General features: G+C 48.3%; 1 protein-coding gene across 6 annotated transcripts in view; it reads right to left on the bottom strand.

The window, feature by feature from the left end:
• VWA2 (von Willebrand factor A domain containing 2) overlaps nucleotides 1-20,140 on the bottom strand; it is a 57,796-nt gene that overhangs the window by 11,804 nt on the left and 25,852 nt on the right. For all 6 annotated transcript variants that reach the window (XM_010332801.3, XM_003922184.4, XM_010332797.3 and 3 more), the window contains 4 exons: nucleotides 19,109-19,218; nucleotides 9,259-9,453; nucleotides 4,319-4,452; nucleotides 3,511-3,643 (listed from right to left, as the gene is read on the bottom strand). In XM_010332801.3, the coding sequence (XP_010331103.2) occupies nucleotides 3,511-3,643; nucleotides 4,319-4,452; nucleotides 9,259-9,453; nucleotides 19,109-19,218 (572 nt within the window). The remainder of the gene's footprint in view (nucleotides 1-3,510; nucleotides 3,644-4,318; nucleotides 4,453-9,258; nucleotides 9,454-19,108; nucleotides 19,219-20,140) is intronic.

Below are 20,140 nucleotides of genomic sequence, written 5' to 3'. Positions count from 1 at the left end.
AATTAAAAAAAAAAAAGAAAAGAAAATAGGCCGGGCATAGTGGCTCATACCTGTAATCCCACCACTTTGGGAGGCTGAAGCAGGGGGATCGCCTGAGGTTAGGAGTTTGAGACTGGCGAGGCCAACATGGTGAAACCCCGTCTCTACTAAAAATACAAAAATTAGGTGGGTATGATGATATGCGCCTATAATCTCAGCTACTCAGGAGGCTGAGGCAGGAGAATCACTTGAACCCGGGAGGCAGAAGTTGCAGTGAGCTGAGATTGCACTATAGAGCCTGGGTGACAAAGTGAGACTCCATCTCAAAAAATAAATAAATAAATAAATAAACAAAACACAAAAAAACAGTAATATAAGCTGGCTGACACATTTGAAGTTAGAGACATCCACATGCAAAACTCCTAACTGTGGCAACAACTTTTTACTATAAGTTACTTTCTGAGGTTCACAACACAGTAGGGAAAGAAATATTGGGAACCGGGCAACCGGATTTTGGCTGTGTGACCCCAGGCATGTTACTTGCCTTCAGTCCCCTCTTTGTATAGCAATTCTATCTGCAGTTTTCAATTGTATTCCTTAAAGCGTCAAACAGGAGAGGAGAGGAGTGAGGGAACAAGGCTCCAGGCCTTGAGTAGTGCCCCAGCCCAGCCCCCAGGTGTGCTGCCTCTATCTGGTCTGCACGGCAAGCGTCCACACGAGGCTCTGCAGTTCGAGACTTGCAAGCCACTGGACTCAATGACTTCTCAGGTCTGCTGGAGACTAACACTGTGATAACACAGCAGCCACCATTCCTGGGGTGCCTTCCACCTGCGGGTGTTCCATGAACCACAGCTACTGGAAGAGATGGTTCTCTCCATGTTCCAGATAGGGAAATGGGTTCCGAGGGCAGACTTAGGTCCCCTGAGGTCACACAGTAACTGGAACACTGCAGAGCTGGTGACCATCTGACTCCAAAGCCCCCCACTCTGCCCTCTGGACCTCACTTGTGCCTCTCTGGAGCCTCTGGGGCCATGTGCCCTGCTGCCACAGGAGCAGTTCCTCATCCAGGGTCAGAAAGCCCCACTCTGGGTTGGCAACAGCTCCTGGGATGGCCTCACCTGAGGAGACTCTTGGGCCTTGGCAAAATGTTCCCTAAAGTTCTCCAAATAAGGTTTCTCCCAACGAGATCCCATCCTGGGCTGCCCACCCTAGGGGCAGTCCAACCAGGTGCCCCTCTAGGGTAGGGTCTTCCCCTGGGGCAAAATGGGATAAAGGCCAAGTCAACCAAGAGCTCACAGTGTTGCTGAAATAAAAGTCGCCAAGGCTGGGCATGGCGGCTCACGCCTGTTATCCTAACACTATGGATGGCTGAGGCAGGAAGATGGCTTGAGCTCAGGGATTTAAGACCAGCCTGGGCAACCTAGTGAGACCCCATCTCTACAAAAACAAATTTAAAAAGTATTCGGCCACTGCGGTGCGTGTCTGTAGTCCTGACTACTTAGGAGGCTGAAGTGGAAGGATCACTTGAGACCGGAAGTTTGAGGCTGTACTGAGCCATGATCACTCCACTGTGCTCCATCCTCGTGACAGAGCAAGATCTTGTCTCAAAAAGAAAACAACACTAAAAAGAAAAACAAAGGTTGCCAAAATACCAGCTCATCCAAGGGAAATTGTTTTCCCTTCCATGTCTACGCTTAGTGACCTCATAAAGCCACAAGTCCTAGCCCAGAAAGCTCCCTGGGGCCCTCCCTGTACCCAACTCAGGCCTGCCCTGGAAATCAGCATTTACAGAGCAGACACTATCAACAGGGCTCTGCAGGGACCTGCACACAGCTTGCCCCCACCTCCCTCAGGTCTGGACACAAATGCCACATTCTCTGCACGGCCCTCCCTGGCCACTCTATTTCAAACTGTGACCTTGCCCCAACTACCCGCCTACCCCTCCACATCCCCTCATCTTGCTGTCATTTTCCTCCACAGCACCTGCCACCACTCAACAGGTTATGTTCTGTATTCATTTTGGAATGGCTGCCTCTCGTCACTGGAGCATCACTCGTGAGGGCAGATGTGTTTCTGAGATGCTGGTGCTGATTCACCCAGGACCTGGGTGAGTGCTGGGAGCACAGGAGGCTCTCGGTATGTATTTCCAGACTGAGGAAATGGATGAAGAGCTCCCAAATGCTTTATTCCAGGAGCCTGCAAGATTATCGCATCTACCTATTAAATCACTGCTTGCTCTCAACAACTCTGTAAGGCAGGTGCGAATGATTACCACGCCCCTTTTCAAACATAGAAACATGCAGTGGTAAGTCCACAGCTCCCCAGTGGTGCTGCTGGGATTAGAAATTCAGCAGCCTGACAGCAAAGTCTGAACACAAGGCCCACGTAGTCTGCACTGCAGCCACCAGCCTCTCCCAGCTGCTCCCAAGTCTGAGTGCCTTGCCCACTGCCATGGTTCCAAATCTTGCAAAACTGCTCGAGTAGCCCCTTCTCTGTGACATCCCAGAGAGGACAGACTCTGCCCCAGCACCTAGGATGCCTCAGGGTGGCCGCTGGTCTCCTTTCCCAATTCTCTGCTCTAGACCACGATTCCTTGGGGGCAGCAACCATGCTGTCTCCTTATCACATATTGCCCGGCTCAGAATAGGCACTTAGAATGTGGCCACCAAGAAACGAATAAACTCCTCCTTTCACTTGAAAGCTTGGGTGCTGAGGAGAGCCTGTGGTGGCCTCAGCGTGGCAGGAGGCCCCCTCTCCTCCAACCCTCATATAGGGAGCTAGCCTTTCCCAGAGAAAGAGTCTTCGGATTCTCCATCAGTCTAGCATGGCCCTGAGGCTTCTCAGCCAATCCACTTCACTGCTGTGCGCTGCGCTGTGAGCTCATCACTGGGAGCGAGCCAAGGGGCAAAGACGTAGCTGATTCAAACATTGCCCCAGCCCCCACTGGAAAGGGAGAGTGGCAGGATCACTGGGCTCCGGACAGAGGTGCTGAATGGCAGGGTAGTCTAGACAAAGTGCCCAGGGACAGTGCCGGGGGTGCTGGGAGGGATGGGCTGGTGGCCAGGCGGTAGGTGCTCTTGGATGCCTGGGCTCCAATCCCGAAGAACCCAGCAACCCACAGCCTCCCTGACTGGAATTCATCTGAGGATCTCGATCCTCTTGCCTCACTCAGCCCCTCTAATGTGGAAACTGGTGTCAGAGGAACCAAATTACTAAATCAGTATCACAAGTGCAGACCACCGCCCTGCAGGGCAGCTCTTGGCTCGCTCCCCAGTCTTGCAGAATGCCTGTGACCTTGCCATCGGCGCTTGCCCTGGATGCCCGGGCTGCGAGTTAAGGCTCCCAGTGAGTAACTGCGCCTCTCCCTGTTCTCCCACGCTATGTCCCTGGCTCTCTCCCAGGTCTCCCCTTCGATCCCCGTCACGACCACCATGGCAGGGCCCCAAAGTGCTATCCTCTCGCAGCTTGTGAGTGCTCAGGGTCGGGGGCCTCCATCTCTACCCAGGCCAAGCCCAGACCCTGCAGACAAACCTGTAGAAGGGACAGAGTGCAGCCAGCACTGCCCGGGTCCGCCGCGATCCTCTCCAGCACGGGGCGTTGCCAGTGAACTCCCGGACCATCTCCAACGTCCTGTGCTCACAGGGGTGAGCCTCGACCCTGCAGTCTTGTGTTCATGACACACACCCACACCAATGGAGGAGACGGGGTTCCGCCTCTCCTTGCCACGCACACTCCCAGCAGCTGCTCCCGCTCCTGGGAGGCTCCACCACATCCCTGACCTGGCCACCTTCTGCTTTCTCAGGTCATAGCACACCTCCGGGTGAGGGTCCCTGCTCTGCCTGCTCGGTGGGGCGTCTCGTGTCTGAGCATCTCCTCTGCTGGGCCCCACCCCACATAGCTTTTACATAATGCACACACATGTACATCCCACATAACACCCTCACTCTGGCTCCTGGGTGGACCCTGATAAGGACGACTAGAAAGCAGGGATCTCGCACCAAGCACAAAGCCTCCTTGTGTTCCTCTGTGCAGAGCAAGGCAGGGGGAGGAGACTTGGCTCTACCTCCTGAGCAGGGGACAGGAAACTTACTAATGTGGACTTCAAGCCCCTGGTCCCTCTACCTCCACAAAGATCAGCTCAGGGCTCCCAGCTGGGAAACCCACAGGGCTTTCCCAGGGAGAAAAGGGAGACTGCAGGGTGCCCAGGGTGGAGGCCGCTGGTCCGTTTCTCTTGCCTGCCCTCCCTCCCTGGGAGGCTCTGAGTCCCGACCTCTTGCCTTGGGGAACCCTCTCCAACCCCACACGGCCCTTCTACTCCCTCCAGGCTGGAAGGTCTTACCTGGCGTGGCACTGGTGCAGATGGCAGAGCTACTGAGGGTGCTGAAGAGGCCATTGCTGGCGTCCTCCACCTGTTCAGCCAACAGCACGTGCTGCTCTCTCGGCTCACTGGCCAGCGTGTGAAGCTCCTCCCACCTGTGCCAAGGGGTTGTGACAGCTTGTGGCCCTGCACCCACCCTCTTCCTGCCCGCTCATCTCCTAGGCCGTGGGCTCCTTGTGGACGGCAGCACAGATTTAGTGTCTGGTTTTGTCAGACCCACAGCTGGTGAGGAAAACAGTTAACCAGAAAAAAAAATGAAAGAACGTGGTTCTAGGTGAGCAAGCAAAGCACAAGCAAGCATAGCTGGAAACAGATAAAAACAGGGAAGAATGATAAACAGTGGACAGAAGAACTCGAAGGCCAGCAACATGAGGCCATCTGGAGGAAGCAGCCAGCACCCTCAATAGCCAGAGGGCAGCACTGTTTGCGCCAGCAGGAAAATGATGTGCAGATGGTGACCCTAGGAGGTGAAGAAAGGGTTAAGTGATGTTGAGACACCTCATTTTAAGAAGACACGCAGTCAGGTCAGGCACAGTGGCTCATGCCTGTAATCCCAGCACTTGGGAGGCCAAGGGGGGCAGATCACTTACAGTCAGGAGTTCAAGACCAGCCTGGCCAACATGGTGAAACCCCATCTCTACTAAAAGTATAAAAATTAGCTGGGAGTGGTGGTGCATGCCTGTAATCCCAGCTCATCAGAAGGCTAGGATAAGAGAATCGCTTGAACCCGGGAGATGGAGGTTGCAGTGAGCCGAGATCATGCCACTGCACTCCAGACTGGGCGACAGAGCAAGACTGTCTCAAAAAATAAATAAATAAATTAGAAGAGGATACACAGTCAGTAATGCATCTAGAAGACTCCTGACCTTGAAAAGCAATCAGGATGGACCAAGATTTAACAATAGGGCAAAAACCCTATTCATCTCTAAAATTCAGGTTATGTAAAACTTCCCATTCTCCTCTGAATACACATAAAACACACTCTCTTCCCAGGACCCAGGACTGAGCCCCGAGGGCACAGGTGCACAGGAGAGACTTTGCACGGCCATGACCTATAGGCAGTGCTGCCAGCCCCAGAGCCCTCCATCCCCTCAACGGACTTTCTTACAAGCTGCCAGGTAATTCAGATGCTGAGCCAGAGCTGAGAACTGGCAAAGAAGGGGCACAAAAGGGGGAAAGAGACTTCCTGCAGTGGCTCACTCCTGAAATCCCAGCACTTTGGGAGGCTGAGGCAGGAGGATCGCTTGAGCTTAGGAGTTTGAGACCAGCCTGGGTAACACAGGGAAACCCTATCTCTGTCAAAAAAAAAAAAAAAAAAAAAAATTAAAGATGAGCTGGGTGCTGTGGCACACAGTTGTCCCAGTTACTTGGGTGGCTGAGGCAGGAGGATCACTTAAGCCCAGGAGGTCAGGGCTGCAGTGAGCTGTGATCGTGCCACTGCATTCTGGCCTGGGTGACAGAGCGAGACCTTGTCTCAAAACAAAACAAAAAAAGTGGTAAAGAGACAAAGCAGTCTCAGTTTTTTGCTTTATTGCTTGCAGAGTTTCATGCTACCCTTGGCAGTGACCCTCAACCTCTGGTGGGCATCAGTCACAGAAGGCAGGATGAACTGCAGACGGAGACTCTCTGCCTCCTCTGAGTTTCTGATTCAGTGGTGTTGGACCCCAGGGTGTGCCTTTCCAGCAGCCTCCCAGGTGATAAAGATACTGTGGTCCAAGGAGCACACTTTGAGAACCAGTGGCCAACAGCGACTCAGCCCTTCAGTGGGAGTCGGGAAGGGTGGGTCAGGTGGTTCTGGGAACCCTACAGGGCCCTCTCAGCTCAGGCCATCTCCCTCCCAAGGGATGGCTTCTCACGTCTCTAGACCAGGGCTGCTCAAAGGGCAATGGGTGGGCAATGCAGCTCCCTAAGCATTAAACACTGGTGCAGAGGGGACTAGCGCAGACACCGAGAGGAAGCAGTGTGAAACTGGACAGCGACGAGACAGTCATGTTATGTCTGCTGAATCAAATGATGATCATTTGAACTTACATTGTGTTTATTTGATTTTTTTCCCAATTATTTTTATTTTATGAGATGGAGTCACCTTCTATCACCCAGACTGGACTGCAGTGGCACAATCTTGGCTCACTGTAATCTCTGCTTCCTGGGTTCAAGTGACCCTCCTGCCTCAGCCTCCTGAGTAGCTGGGATTACAGGTGCCCACCACCATGCCTGTCTAAGAAGGAAGAGGAAAGGGAAGGGAAAGGAAGGAAAGGGAAAGGAAGGAAAGGAAGGGAAGGGAAGGAAGGGAAAAGAAGAAGGAAAGGAAGGGGAAGGAGGAGAGGGGACGGGAGGAAGGAAAGGAGGGAGGGAGGGGAAGGAGACAGGGATTCCCATCACGTGGCAGGTTCCACCCTAATGGACACACATTTGGCAATGGTTATGCTGAAGGCACTGTGTCTGGCACAGTGTGGGAAAGGGTGGGCAGCAGGCCATGAGGCAAAGTCCCTCTCTCCTCTCTCAAGGAGTTGATATTGCCTATATTTGAGAATACAAAAGAAGCCATTGAAGGATAAGGCAGGCTGTGTTAAACACCAACTTGCTGCTGATCACAACGATGATGACGATGATGTCGTCACCATTTCCAGGACACGGAACAATCCTGGATTGTCCTCACCTTACTGGCCGCACTTCATTCGCCATCACTCTACCTTCTTCCTCTCTCTGACCTGCACTTGCTGGCCATTGGCCATCTTCCCTCCCTGTCCCCACCACTTAGGTGACCGTATATCAGCTCCAAAAACCGCTTCCAATTTCAACCTCCGTGCCTGTCCCCTCTTCCATATTCCAGATTCTCACACCCAACTGTCTGCTCGGCTCTCCACTAAGCTGTCCGACGCATACCTCAAACTTCCTCTGTCCGAAACAGAACTCGGTGTCCCTCGCTCTTCCTCCTTTGTTATCTTTCCATGTTGGGAGATGGCACCACTATTCACTCTGGGGCTCAAGTCAAAATCCTCCATTCTTTCATACACCCACCTCCAACTCAGCAGCAGCCACTCATTGCTCTGCCTTCAAAACCTATCCTAAGCCACACCAGGCATGGTGGCTCATGCCTATGATCCCAGCACCCTGGGAGGCTGAGGTGGGTGAATCACTTGAGGCCAGGAGTTCGAGACCAGCCTGGCCAACATGGTGAAACCCCATCTATACTTAAAAATAATAATAATAATAAATTAGCCAGGTAAGGTGGTGTGCACCTACAATCCCAGCTACTCAGAAGGCTGAAGCATGAGAATCGCTTGAACTCGGGAGGTAGAGATTGCAGTGAGCCGAGATCAAGATCACACCAATGCACTCCAGCCTGGGTAACAAAGCGAGACTGTGTCTCGAAAACAGTAACAACAAACCACTGCATCCTAAGTTGAGGGCTGCAGCTGCTTCCCTCTGGGAGCCACCATGATCTCTTCTGCGAGCCATGCCAAAAGCCTCCTAATCAGTTTCCCCTCTCCCCTTATTAGTTCCTCTCCCACCCCTAACCTGTCGGGCTGTTCTCTACACAGCAGCCAATGTGATTCTCTGAAGATATCATTCCCCTGCTTAAAACCCTCCGAAGGCTGTCATCCTGCTCACAATAAACTCCAGCATCTTTTCCATGCCCGCAAGTCTCTGTGGCTGACCACTTGCTTGCTGGGCTTCAGCCCCTCCCTGGCCGTCTGGCTGTTCCTTCCTATAACACAGCAGCCTAGCTGCTGCCTCAGGGCCTTTGCACTCTTGCCATCCACCTGCCTGCCTTGCCCTGCCTTCCCCTGATAGTTGGAAGGCTTATTGATCACTTCACTCAAGTGTCTGCTCAAAAATCAATTTCTCAAAGAAGCCTTGACTGACCTCCCGATCTAAATAGCTTTCCTCTCTATTCCCTATCATTCTTTAGCCTCTTACCCTACTTTATTTTCCCTTTTGTATTTTACTTCCATCTGAAATGATATTACGTATTTATTCATACACTTATTATCTAGTTCCTTTTCTAGAATGGAAACTCCATGAGGGCAAGGACTTTGTATTATTGTCTCTGTATTCCAAGGACCTAGAATAATGCCCAACATGAGAAAGACAACCCTGGATTTATTAACTGAGAAATTAAATAATGTAATCAAATTAATAGAGATTTCTGTGTGCAGGCACAGTGCCCAGACCAGAGTCATTTCATGTAATACCCACAATAACTACTGGCCCACAACATAAGTCACATCCATTTTTAGGTTTAAGAGCATTAAGGATCTGTACCCCCTTCTGTTCTAGGAAACCCTATTTCCCCAGCAGCTAGACAAATGGGGTAAAGGGGGAGTAGCCAGACTCCCACTCTCCTGGCCCCAAGAGTAGGCTCTACCTCAGGCTGATGAGACTCTTTCCTTGGATTGTTAAACTGGGGGAAGGGATCTTTTCTCTCTAGGGTGGAGCTCTGGAGATGGGTGGAGATAGGGTGGACCACAGCTCCACGTCCAGCTTCCTGAGAAAGTCAAGGTAAGAGAGGAAGCAACAGGCAGAGAATAGCAGAGATCTGTGGAAGAATCTTGATGGCACTGAAGTCCCTGGCTCCTGCCCACCCCGAGGGACCGCCACCCCACCCAGTGAAATGAGATGATTCTATGAATTTCCATTTTTGCCCAAATAAATTTCAGCAAAGTTTCTGGCACTTGCAACCAAGTGTTCAAACAAAACCAAAGTCAGTGCAAATGCTTAGGCTCCGCAAGATTGGAGCTTCCTGCGTATGCACTGGAGCCAAAATGGCAAAGTGAGGAAAAGACAGATCCAGGGAAGGATCTGGACGGCTCTTCCAGTCCTCCTCTTCCCATGGCCATGTTGCGGTCCCCAGGCTGACCACCTGAGGGCTGACCCAGGATGACTGAGGCTCTTACCTGGGAAACCTGACCCCCACAGCAAACACGGTGACACCCTTTTCCTTCAGCTGCTTGGCCGGCAGTGCCACGTGCCCCTGGGACTTCCCGTCAGTGATGACGATGAGGATCTGCGGCACAGAGGCATTTCTGCCTCCAGGGAACCCTCTGTGCAGAAGGTTTTTCAGAGCAAGTCCTGTCTCTGTGCGCCCTCCTCTGTGCGCACCCAGAAAGAAAAAAGAAGAAAAGTGAGTGGTTCAGGGAGGTAAGGTTGGGATGAGAGCCTGAAATCGATGGGCTCTTCTGTTACCAGCGAAAGGTTGCTTTCTCCTAGCAGAGGCTGAAAGTGACAGTTCTACCATCTAAACCACAACAATGAACAGAAATTACTTTTTCCACGCACGTGAGACTCACCATGTATGTCTCTGTTGTATTCTGTAATAACATCATTCTTTGTGTGCTGGGTGTGTTCATTTTCTCCTCCCTGAGTGAAGACTCCTCTGACAGCTCTTGTCATTTATCTAACACCTGCCTCCCATCTCCCCATCCCCGCATCATCTCCTTGTTACCGCTCAACATCTTGGGTTGGGAAAGCAGATAACTGAGCTTAGGAAAACTGTGTGAGGAAGGATCCATAAGAGTGAAAGGCAGGGCTTCAAGGCAAGGGTGTGATGAGTCTTTTCTGTGATCCAGGCCTTTGTGGGCCACGTCCAAATTCAGGGTTGGGAGCTGGAAGGCTGAGAGATTAGGGCAGGTTACAGGGGTCCCATCTCATTGGGATGCCAATGGTCCTCTATTGGCTGTGGCTTGCTGAGAGTCTCTCATCCTCACAGTTCAGTTACAGAAACTTTTAACTGAGCCTGGAATCCCAGAGCAGGATCTCCCCTAAATCTCAAATTAGGAGGCTCCTATAAGCATCCCATCAGAGAAAGGACTGCCAGCTTTGAGTGTCAGCTGGACAGAACATAATGACTCACTACAATGGATTTCAGGTTATTGAATTGTGAGTCAGTCTCTGTTGCAGCCAAACCATTCTGTAGATGGTAGCCTATCCAAACATGATCAGCAATGTGAGGCTAATGAAAATGCCATGGTTATCAACTGTACCCTCAGACAAAACCCTGTGGGAGCATTATTCTGAAATAGTGACTAACCACAGACTCTAGATAGAGGACACATTTATGCTCAGATTGTACCAACAACCATAAATTAAGGCAACGCCAACCCGGCGCAGTGGCTCACGCCTGTAATCCCAGCACTTTGGGAGGCTGAGGTGGGCAGATCACAAGGTCAGAAGTTCAAGACCATCCTGATCAATATGGTGAAAACCTGTCTTTACTAAAAATACAAAAATTAGCTGGGCATGGTGGCAGGCACCTGTAGTCCCAACTACTTGGGAGGTTGAGGCAGGAGAATCACTTGAACCTGGGAGGCAGAGGTTGCAGTGAGTCAAAATCGTGCCACTGCACTTAAGCCTGGATGACACAGTAAGACTCTGTCTTTAAAAAAAAAAAAAAATTAAGGCAATGCCTACCTTTAATTCAGCCCTCTATTTATGGTCATCCTTCTCATGTGAAAACATCCAACTAACAAGAGGCATGGGCATTGCCCACTGCGTGCGTGTGTGTGTGTGTGTGTGTGTGTGTGTTATTTCTCATGCAAGTCTGACATGAGTCCTCTTTCCCAGGCATCTCTCTGGTTGGCTCCTCTCAAGCAGCTACTCAGGAATCCAGGCTTCTTTCATTTTGTGGATCCACCTTCCTCTTGGTCCTCAAAATCCTCTCCATTCAGCAGGAAGACAGGGAAAGAGCATGATGATTGTGCTTGGGAAGGATTTATGGGCCAGGCCTAGAATATTCTTCACTTCTATTGCTTTCTAACTTAAGCAAGCTCTTAAAAGGCAGTTTTCTTTGCAGTGCTCCATAAAGCTAAAAAATGTCAACAGGAGCTGACAATTCCTAGAATTACCAGTCTTGCCTTTTATGTACATGTATACATACACACACACACACACACACACACACACACACACACACAATTTGCATCAGTTAAAAATTCATTTACTTTTTTCAACCCATGAGTATTTATGGATCCACTGGATAGAAGACAGTGAAATGGAGACAAGGCAATATAACCATGATCCCACCCCTACAGAACTCCCAGTCTAGTTGAAGAAATGGGATCTACAAGATGATAAGTCAACAGGAATGCAAGGATGCAATTGATAGGAATTCGGAGGAGCAGATTCATTGTGGGGCGGAGCTGTCAGGAAACAGGCTCCAGAGGGGATCAAGCTTATAAATGGGGTCCTGGTGAATCAGCTGATCAGGAGAGGAGGAGGCCATTCTGATTACAGGAAGGGGCTCAAGCAAAGACACAGGTGAGCAATGCAACCTGTGTTCTGGAGCTAGTGAGCAGAACTTGGCTTGGGCAATGTTATCAAAGGAAAACAGAGCATACCAACATGGATGAATCATGGAAGAGGAAGACTATACCAGTGTCAGTGACTGCCAGGCAACCCCTAACTCCTCTCACACCCTGCTGAATCACACGTTAGACACCAAAGACCATCAACCCGATTCTGATTCCCACTAATACTGTTTCCTTCACCAAAGAGCTCCTGTGTCTAAAAAGAGTGTTCCTCCAGAGCTCCTGGCAGGGCAGAATGGCTCCCATTTCTCAAGGATAATATTAGCACTGACATTCCACTTTGTGCCAGACACTTCACACACCTGTTACTGAATGTAATCCTTACAACCATGGTAAAAGGTACTAATACTACCCACATTTAACAAACAAGGAAACTCCACTCAGAGAATACTGATAACAACTGCTAAAATCTCCTGGGCACTTAGCATGTGGCAGGCGCTGTGCTCAACCTATGTTCATCTATATATGCTTGCATATTCTCATATGATTCTCGTCACAGCTCTCTGGAATGGGGAGTCCAGAGAAGGGTCTAAGGTTATGCTGCTCCTGAGTGGTGAAGGCCGGACTTGAACTCAGGGCCCTCTACTTCCAAAGCCCAAGTTCTTAAACTCATCAAGGTACCTGACTCTGATCTGGCTAGTGGAGTCAGAACTAGAGTTGAAGCCCAGTCTGGCTGATTTTGAAGCCAACGCTCTTTCCTCTCCAGGGGTCAGCTAAATCTGACCTGCTGCCAATTTTTGTCAAGTTTTATTGGAAAACAGCCACACCCACTGATTTGAGTACTGTCTACACAGAGACTGTTGGCCTGAAAATACTTAAAATTATTTACTATACAACCTTTTACTGAAAAGGCTTGCCAACCCCTGTTCTAAATTATCCTGCCTAAATGCTCACAAAACTCTCTTCTCATCCAAAGCCAATGTGCGTCCGTGGCCTTGAAGCAACCTGTGCCTCTACCCACTGGCCAGTGAGCCCTATGGCCTCCTGGCTGTGTTCTTGGATCCTGAGGTTCTCAACCAGCCCTTGCCTTCTCCCCCCAAAGCCTCCCACTCCCTTGGGGCCCATCTGATCATTACCATTCCTCCTATAGGTTCACAGCTTCAGGAGTGAAAAGAAAAAGCACTTGTTCCCACACTCTGTTCTGTTTCTCATAGGGGTCTGCCCTTGGCCCCTTCAGAGTTAAAATGTTTTTCCTTTCCATCTACCACCTGCAGGGCAAGGCTCGGGTTCTATCCAAATTTTATTTTCTTTTTGAGATGGAGCCTTACTCTGTCACCCAGGATGGAGTGCAGTGGCACATTCTCAGCTCACTACAACCTCCGCCTGGCAGATTTAAGCAATTCTTCTGCCTCAGCCTCCCAAGTAGCTGGGATTATAGGCACCCACAACCAAGCCCTGCTAATTTTTGTATTTTTAGTGGAGATGGGGTTTCACCATGTTGGCCAGGCTGGTCTTGAACGTCTGACCTCAGGTGATCCGCCCGCCTTGGTCTCCCAAAGTCCTGGGATTACAGGCATGAGCCACCATGGCTGGCCCATCCAGATTTTCTAATGGTTCTGGGCCTCCCTCTTCACAACCATCAGCCTGTGGTTACAGAGAAAGTAAGTTTCAGGGACATGAGAGCCCAGCTGTCCACTGCACATGCCTGCCAGTGTTTGCCCTTCCCCTTGCTCAGCACAGTGACACCGATGCTGTCACCCTCTCTACCTCAGCACCCTATGAAGGCTTCCCCACAAGAACCCTGTCTGCTGGCTTGAGATCAAGGTAAGGTGAGATTCCTCATGGCTTCACCTCTGAGAAGTGAAAAGAAATCCCTTCACTTACTCCAGGGAGCATTTCTGCCTGACAGTCTGTTCTGAGCTCACCGTCTGCTTCCAGATAGGAGGGCTCTGAGGCCAAAGTCTCACCAGGATTTTTCTAATTTGTCTCAAATTGGACTAAACTAGGTTGCAAGTTGAAGGTGCACAGATCAGCCACTGTCTTGGGGGGAGGTTATGATTGCCATGCATGAACTGCTGGGGGGAGGGAGGCCTAGAATCAAAACATTTTGCTAACAGTGCAGCCAAGTAATTAAGAACATGAGCTCCAGAGTTGAAGGGGCCCAAATATTAGTTCTGCAATAAACTTGGAAAGGTTACTTGACGTGAGTCCCAGTATCCTTCCATGTTAAAAGGGGAAAGAAATAGTTAGAAGATTAAATGCTGCGTCCAGCGCCTCTGAGGACCTAGTGGGTGACTGTTACCAAAATGAACCCACAGCAGCCTACTGTAAAGAAGTTTATCTTTTGAGTCTAGTCTCAAATTCTAGCACTCTAGCAACCTATATCTGAAAATCTCTCAGATACAGATTTTCAGGTCCTATTCCCTGACAATCTAGATTTGTAACCTAGCCTGAGAATCTAGATTTCAAACCAGCACTCCCTCTCCACCTCACCTCCCTGCAAGTCATTCTGATGTCAGTAAGTCATGAAACAGACTTTGAAAAATAGTTCCTAAGAAGCCAGGCACAGGGGCTCCTGCCTGTAATCTCAGCAATATTGGGAGGCCGAGAAGGGTGGATTATCCGAGGTCAGGAGTTCAAGACCAGCCTGGCCAACATGGCAAAACCTCATGTCGACTAAAAATAATAACAATTTTAAAAATTAGCTGGGTGTGGTGGTGGAGGCCTGTAATTTCAGTTATCTGGAGGATGAGGCAGAAGAATCACTTGAACAAGGGAGGCAGAGGTTTTAGTGAGCTGAGATCGTGTCATTGCACTCCAGCCTGGGTGACAAGAGCGAAACTCCATCTCAAAAAAAAAAAAAAAAAAAAAAAAAAAAAAGGGTGGGGAGGGGGAGGGGGAAGAAAACCCACTGTAGGTACAGCTTTTTTTTTTTTTTTTTTTCAGCAATAGACAAAAATACTGGAATTAACCTAAATGTTACCTTTTAGGAGAATAAAATATCTTTTGATAGCTGAACTTGGATTATTAAATAATCATTAAAAAAGGAGCAATGCGAAAAATAATATGGCTTTATGTAAAAGCACATACCAAATAATATTAAAAGTACAAAATACTTTGTGATTCTAACTAGCCTAAAAGCCATATTAAAACGTTAATATGGTTTGAAAGGGGCCCGGGAAGGCTCTAAAGGATTTTGTGCTAAGGTAAAGTGGGGACGAAGCTATGGAGTGAGTCCGAAACATTCAGTCACAGGAAACCTGGGGTTGTGTTCCTGTGAGATTAATGAAATGAGCAAGCCTGGATAGCTAGTGGCCGGGAGCTCTGTGCAGTCAGGAACCAATCACCAGCCAGGTCTTATCTTGATTTTATGTTATCATGGGGTGCAACGTTGAAAGTTTGACTGTAGTATTTTTTAAACTTCTTGCAAAGTAGCAACAACGTGGTTGTCAGAGTAGTTTCTTAGCTACCTCAAAACATGCTTTTGGGAGATTGCCTTGGTCTAGAAAGTCAAGTATCATGGGTTTGGGTCGAGCTGCCCTCATCAGTCCAGCTTCCAACACTTCACTGTCGCTTGCTCGAAGGGATGGATACCCCATTCTCCATGATGTGATTATTACTCATTGCATGCCTGTATCAAAACATCTCATGTACCCCCATAAGTATATGCACCTACTATGTACCTACGAAAGTTTAAAATTTAAAAGCAAAACTTCACTGCAGAAAAAGAAGAAAGTGCCCTGGAGAGGTCATCACTCCCATTTGGCCCATGTTCCTCTGTTCTGATTCATAACAGCCTGTCTTCATTTTTAGTGTCCTCAGTGACCCCACAACTGGGGCCAAAAACCCGCGCCTCCTTTCCTTGTTTGTTGTCACTTACAGTTGTCCTGGGATACATAAGTGCTAACTATACACAGCCCCAGAAGAGTTGACCTGGTTCAGACACCTAAGAAGTCTTCATTCTCCACCCCCCGGTGTCCTCAACCTTAGTGTGCCTCTGCATTTCATGTCATAAATAATGCTCTCAAGCCCTTAGTTATGACCTCAAGACAGCTGAAAAGAAGCTAAACTAATTATCTGGGGGGAGGGTTTAGGAGAGGGAGCATGGTGAGAGGTGGGAAAGGACAGCTGGGCAGGCCCTACTGAATTGTCAGTGTGACCTGCTGCTCCTGGCCAGGGCACCTGTTTCTTCTCAACCTCAGTATCCTCCTCTGTAAAATAAGGAGATGGAATACATACTAGATGATCTCTAATGTTCCCCAGTCCTTTTTGGACCAATTCTTTTAGATTTGATTAGTTTTTCAGACAAGAGCAGAGCTGAATTCTTTGAGTCAAAGTCACCCAAATGGTCTTTGACTTTGAGCCCTAAACTTAACCAGCCTTTTTTTCCTGAAAATGCATTCTGCGTGTAATGGGTAAAGTTTTTTTTTAAACTACCTTATTGATATAACTTATATAACATAAAATTCACACTTTTAAAGTGTACAATTCAGTGATATTTAGTATATTCACAAAGCTGTGCACTCACCACCACTACCCAAGACCAAGGCATATTCTTTACCCCAAAAAGCAGCCCTGTACCCATTAACAGCCATTCCTCATTTCCTTCAGTCCTTGGCAATGACTCATCTATTTTTTATATTCATGGATTTGTCTATTCTAGACACTTCATAAAAAACAGAGTCATATAGTATGTGTCCTTTTATGCCTGGCTTCTTCCACTTAGCATGGTGTTTTCAAGATTCCTCCAGGCTGTAGTGTGAATCAGTACTTCATTCATTCTTAACGGCTGAGTAGTATTCCATTGTTTGGATATACCACATTTTGTCTATACATATCAGTTGGACATTTTGTATTATTTTCATTTTGGAGCTGCTATAAATTACACTGGTATGAACATTAACATACATGGGTTTTTGTGTGCATGTTTTTAATTCTCCTGAAGTGGAATTGCAGGGTCATATGCTAAGTCTATGTTTAACACTTTGAGGAACTGCCAAACTTTTTTTCCAACGTGGCAAGCATCACTTTACAATCCCACAAGCAACAGATGAGGGCTCTGCTTTTTCCACAGCCTTATCAACACTTGTTTTTGTCAGTCTTTGAGCCATCCTAGTGGCTATGATATAGTAGCTCACTGAGGTTCTGATCTGCATTTCCTTAATAGTTAATGATGTTGACAATCTTTTTGTGTACTAATTTACCATTTGTCTATCTTCTTTGGAAAAATGTCTATTTACAAGGTGTTTTTGTGAGGTGATGAAAGTGTTCAAAAATTAATTATGATAAAAGTTGCTTAACTCTATAAATATACTCAAAACCACTGAATTGTACACATTTAATGTGTTAACTTTATGGTATATAAAATATATCTCCATAAAGCTGTTTTTAAAAAGTTGGGGTGGATAACAGTCATAGGGAAGGGTGGGGAGTCTTTTAAAAGTGCAGATTCCTGGCTGGGCACGGTGGCTCACACCTGTAATCCCAGCACTTTGAGAGGGCAAGGCAGGTGGATTGCTTGAGCTCAGTCCAAGACCAGCCTGGGCAACATGGGAAAACCCCGTCTCCACAAAAAATAGAAAAATTAGCCCAGTGTGGTGGTGCATGCCTGAAGTTCTAGCTATCTGGGAGGCTGAGGTAGGAGGATGGCTTGAGCCCGGGAGATAGAGGTTGCAGTGAGTTAAGATAGCACCACTGTACTCCAGCCTAGGCAACAGAGTGAGACTGTTTCAAAAAAAAAAAAAAAAAAAAAAAAAAAATCACATATTCCTAAATATACCAAGAGCAGAGAATGATTCCACAAACCTGGGAGGAAGCACCTGCACTGTGTGTCTTGGTCAAAGATATGGAGCAAGGCTGATACCATTCTCTGTAAGAAACCAATTATTGGAGGCCCCAAGGGCACAAAGCCTCCTGGGGAAGAAGAAAAGGCGGATGTGCACCAATACATTTTTTAAACGCATATTCATGCTCTCTCCTTTTGTACTTTCTTGCATGATGACTTGCCCCTTAATCTGTACAAGGGCAGAGGAAGGGCCTGGGATAGTAGTCTCAGGTAAAAGTCAGTGAGGGTTCCTAGGACATTCTTGAGGCCTGCAGGGCTCCCAGAGTCCCTCCTGTACCCACTGCGGGGCCTCAGGCTTCTTGAGGGCACTGGTAGACCTACAGAGGCCTGCAACTGGGAAAAGGCCCTCAGAGCTCAGGGCCTTTGCAATGGGAAGAGACAGCCATAAATGGCTGTGACCACGGACTTTGGAGGACTTCAGTGGATACTAGAACAAGGGGCAGCAGGAGCTCAGAGTGAATCCAGAGACCAGAGTGGCAAGGGGCAAATCAAAGTCATTTTTCTGTGAGGACTTGGAACATTACGTACGTCTGTGTGTGTGTATATATACATACGCACATGTGTAAATATGTGCATATGTATATATGCATATATCTATGTATCACATGCATATTTATATGTGTATATATAAAAGATTCATACACAAAATATAGGTGTATAAAAACATGAGTGTATACACACATCATATTCAGATGAACACATCAACTTATAATATGGGTAAAGTAAACGTATGACTATACATATATTAAGGGGGTGATATTGTTTAGATGTCTGTCCCCTCCAAATCTCATGTTGAACTGTAATCCCTCCTACCAGGCCCCAGACCTACCAGACCTGGGGCCTGGTGGGAGGTGTCTGGATCACAGGGGCAGATCCCTCATGAATGGTTTGGCACCATCCCCTTGGTGATGAGTGCATTCACCTAAGATCCGGTTGTTTTAAAATGTGTGGCCCCTCCGCCTCTCTCTTGCTCCTGCTCTCGCCATGTGATGCACCTGTTCCCCCTTTGCCTTCCACCATGACTGGAAGCTTCCCGAGGCCCTTACCAGGAGCAGATGTTGGTGCTATGCTTCTTCCTGTACAGCCTGCAGATGAGCCAACAAAAGTTCTTTTCTTCATAATTTACCCAGCCTCAGGTATTTCTTTATAGCAATGCAAGAACAGACTAACACATTAGGTGTGTATATGTATGAGCACATAGCCAGATATTCACAATTTTTAAAGCACTCTCAATGACAGAGGGGCACTTACTCTTTTTAGACCACAAAAACGAGGCTCAGAGAAGTGTGGTGAACTGTCCAGCTGCAGTGGTCACAAGGGACAGAAACGGGACTAAGACTCAGTGTTCTTCCTGTCCCTCCAGGCTCTAAACCCTATTCATGACCTTCAGAAGCACTTTCTCCTGGGTAATTGACAACTATACATCACAGCAGCAATTTTTTTGCTTGCATTTAAACTCCCACCTGGGACATTATCATGCAATAAGGAGGGGCAGCCTTGAGAATGGAATTCGCATGACCCTCTGTGCCCAGCTGGGCTCCTGAAAGCAGCCCACAGTCCTCTCTGTGAGCCCAGAGCAGGGCCAAACCCTTCAAGGGAGCAATTTTGAGAGTAGCTGGCCTCACCATAACCACAGCAGTATCTGATCATACATACTTGAAAACCATCCTCTTGATTTTTGCCTTCACTTCCTGCTGGGTTGAAAATGAATCCAAGGGGAATTCCAGATGAGGAGTGGAACTGAACTGGAATGCTCCCACTCTGACCTGTAGGAGGAGATAGGGGGTTCAGGGCCCTGAGATGGGTTGAGTCAAAAACATTCCTAAGAGGAAAGAAGGGGCAGGAAAGGTTAACAACCCTGACTCCTACCCACTCAACAAACACCAGTGCCAGAGCTTTCTCCAGCTCCCTAGAAGGCGGCTCCAAAGACCCATTGGAAGAATCTGGAAAAAATTGCCAAATCTGTTTGTGTTCTGCACTGACAACCCCCAGTTCAATCTTCTTTACTTACCTCCCTCAAGGCAGCTGAACATTCTGGCAGCTTTCTGAGCTGAGTTTGTGCATCTTTAGGGCAGGGTCTCTGCTCACTTTTACCAACTGCCTCCCAGCTGCCAGTGCTGTCTTGAGCAATTTCATGCACTATCTCATTTAATCCACAGAGACACTATTAACACCCACATTATGGTTGGAGAAACCCCAATGTGGAGGATTGGCCCAAGGCAAGGGCTTACGTGCCCAGGGCTAGTAAGAAAGGCAGCCAGGTCATTGGACTTTGTGCCTGTGGTCTTCCCTAAGGCCTAGTTATACCTCCTGCCTTCTCAACAGCCAGCACAGGCCAGCAGCAAACACTCACTGACCTGACTGGGGCTGCTGCAGAAGCTAACCACAGCCCCCATCACTAGTAACCCATCACTGACCACAGCCACCCACAACCCGGTCCTTTACTGGGTGGCCAGCCCCACCAGGCTTGCTCCTGCCAAGCTAGAGAAAGGCCAGGTCTCTAGACCACAGTCAGACTGGGGGAACAATCAGCATCCACAACTGAGACAACCAGTATTGGGCTGAAATTCTTCTGTAATGAAGGAGTGAGAACACTGGTGAATCCACAGAGATTGAGTGTCCTAATTGAGGAAGCCATAGGAGATCCAATGCCTTGCAAAACTGGAGAAAAGACACTGAGTAAAGTTG

This window comes from Saimiri boliviensis, chromosome 12 (assembly GCF_048565385.1).
Source record: "Saimiri boliviensis isolate mSaiBol1 chromosome 12, mSaiBol1.pri, whole genome shotgun sequence".
Lineage (NCBI taxonomy): Eukaryota > Metazoa > Chordata > Mammalia > Primates > Cebidae > Saimiri > Saimiri boliviensis.
This window is presented reverse-complemented; position numbering and strand designations above follow the sequence as displayed.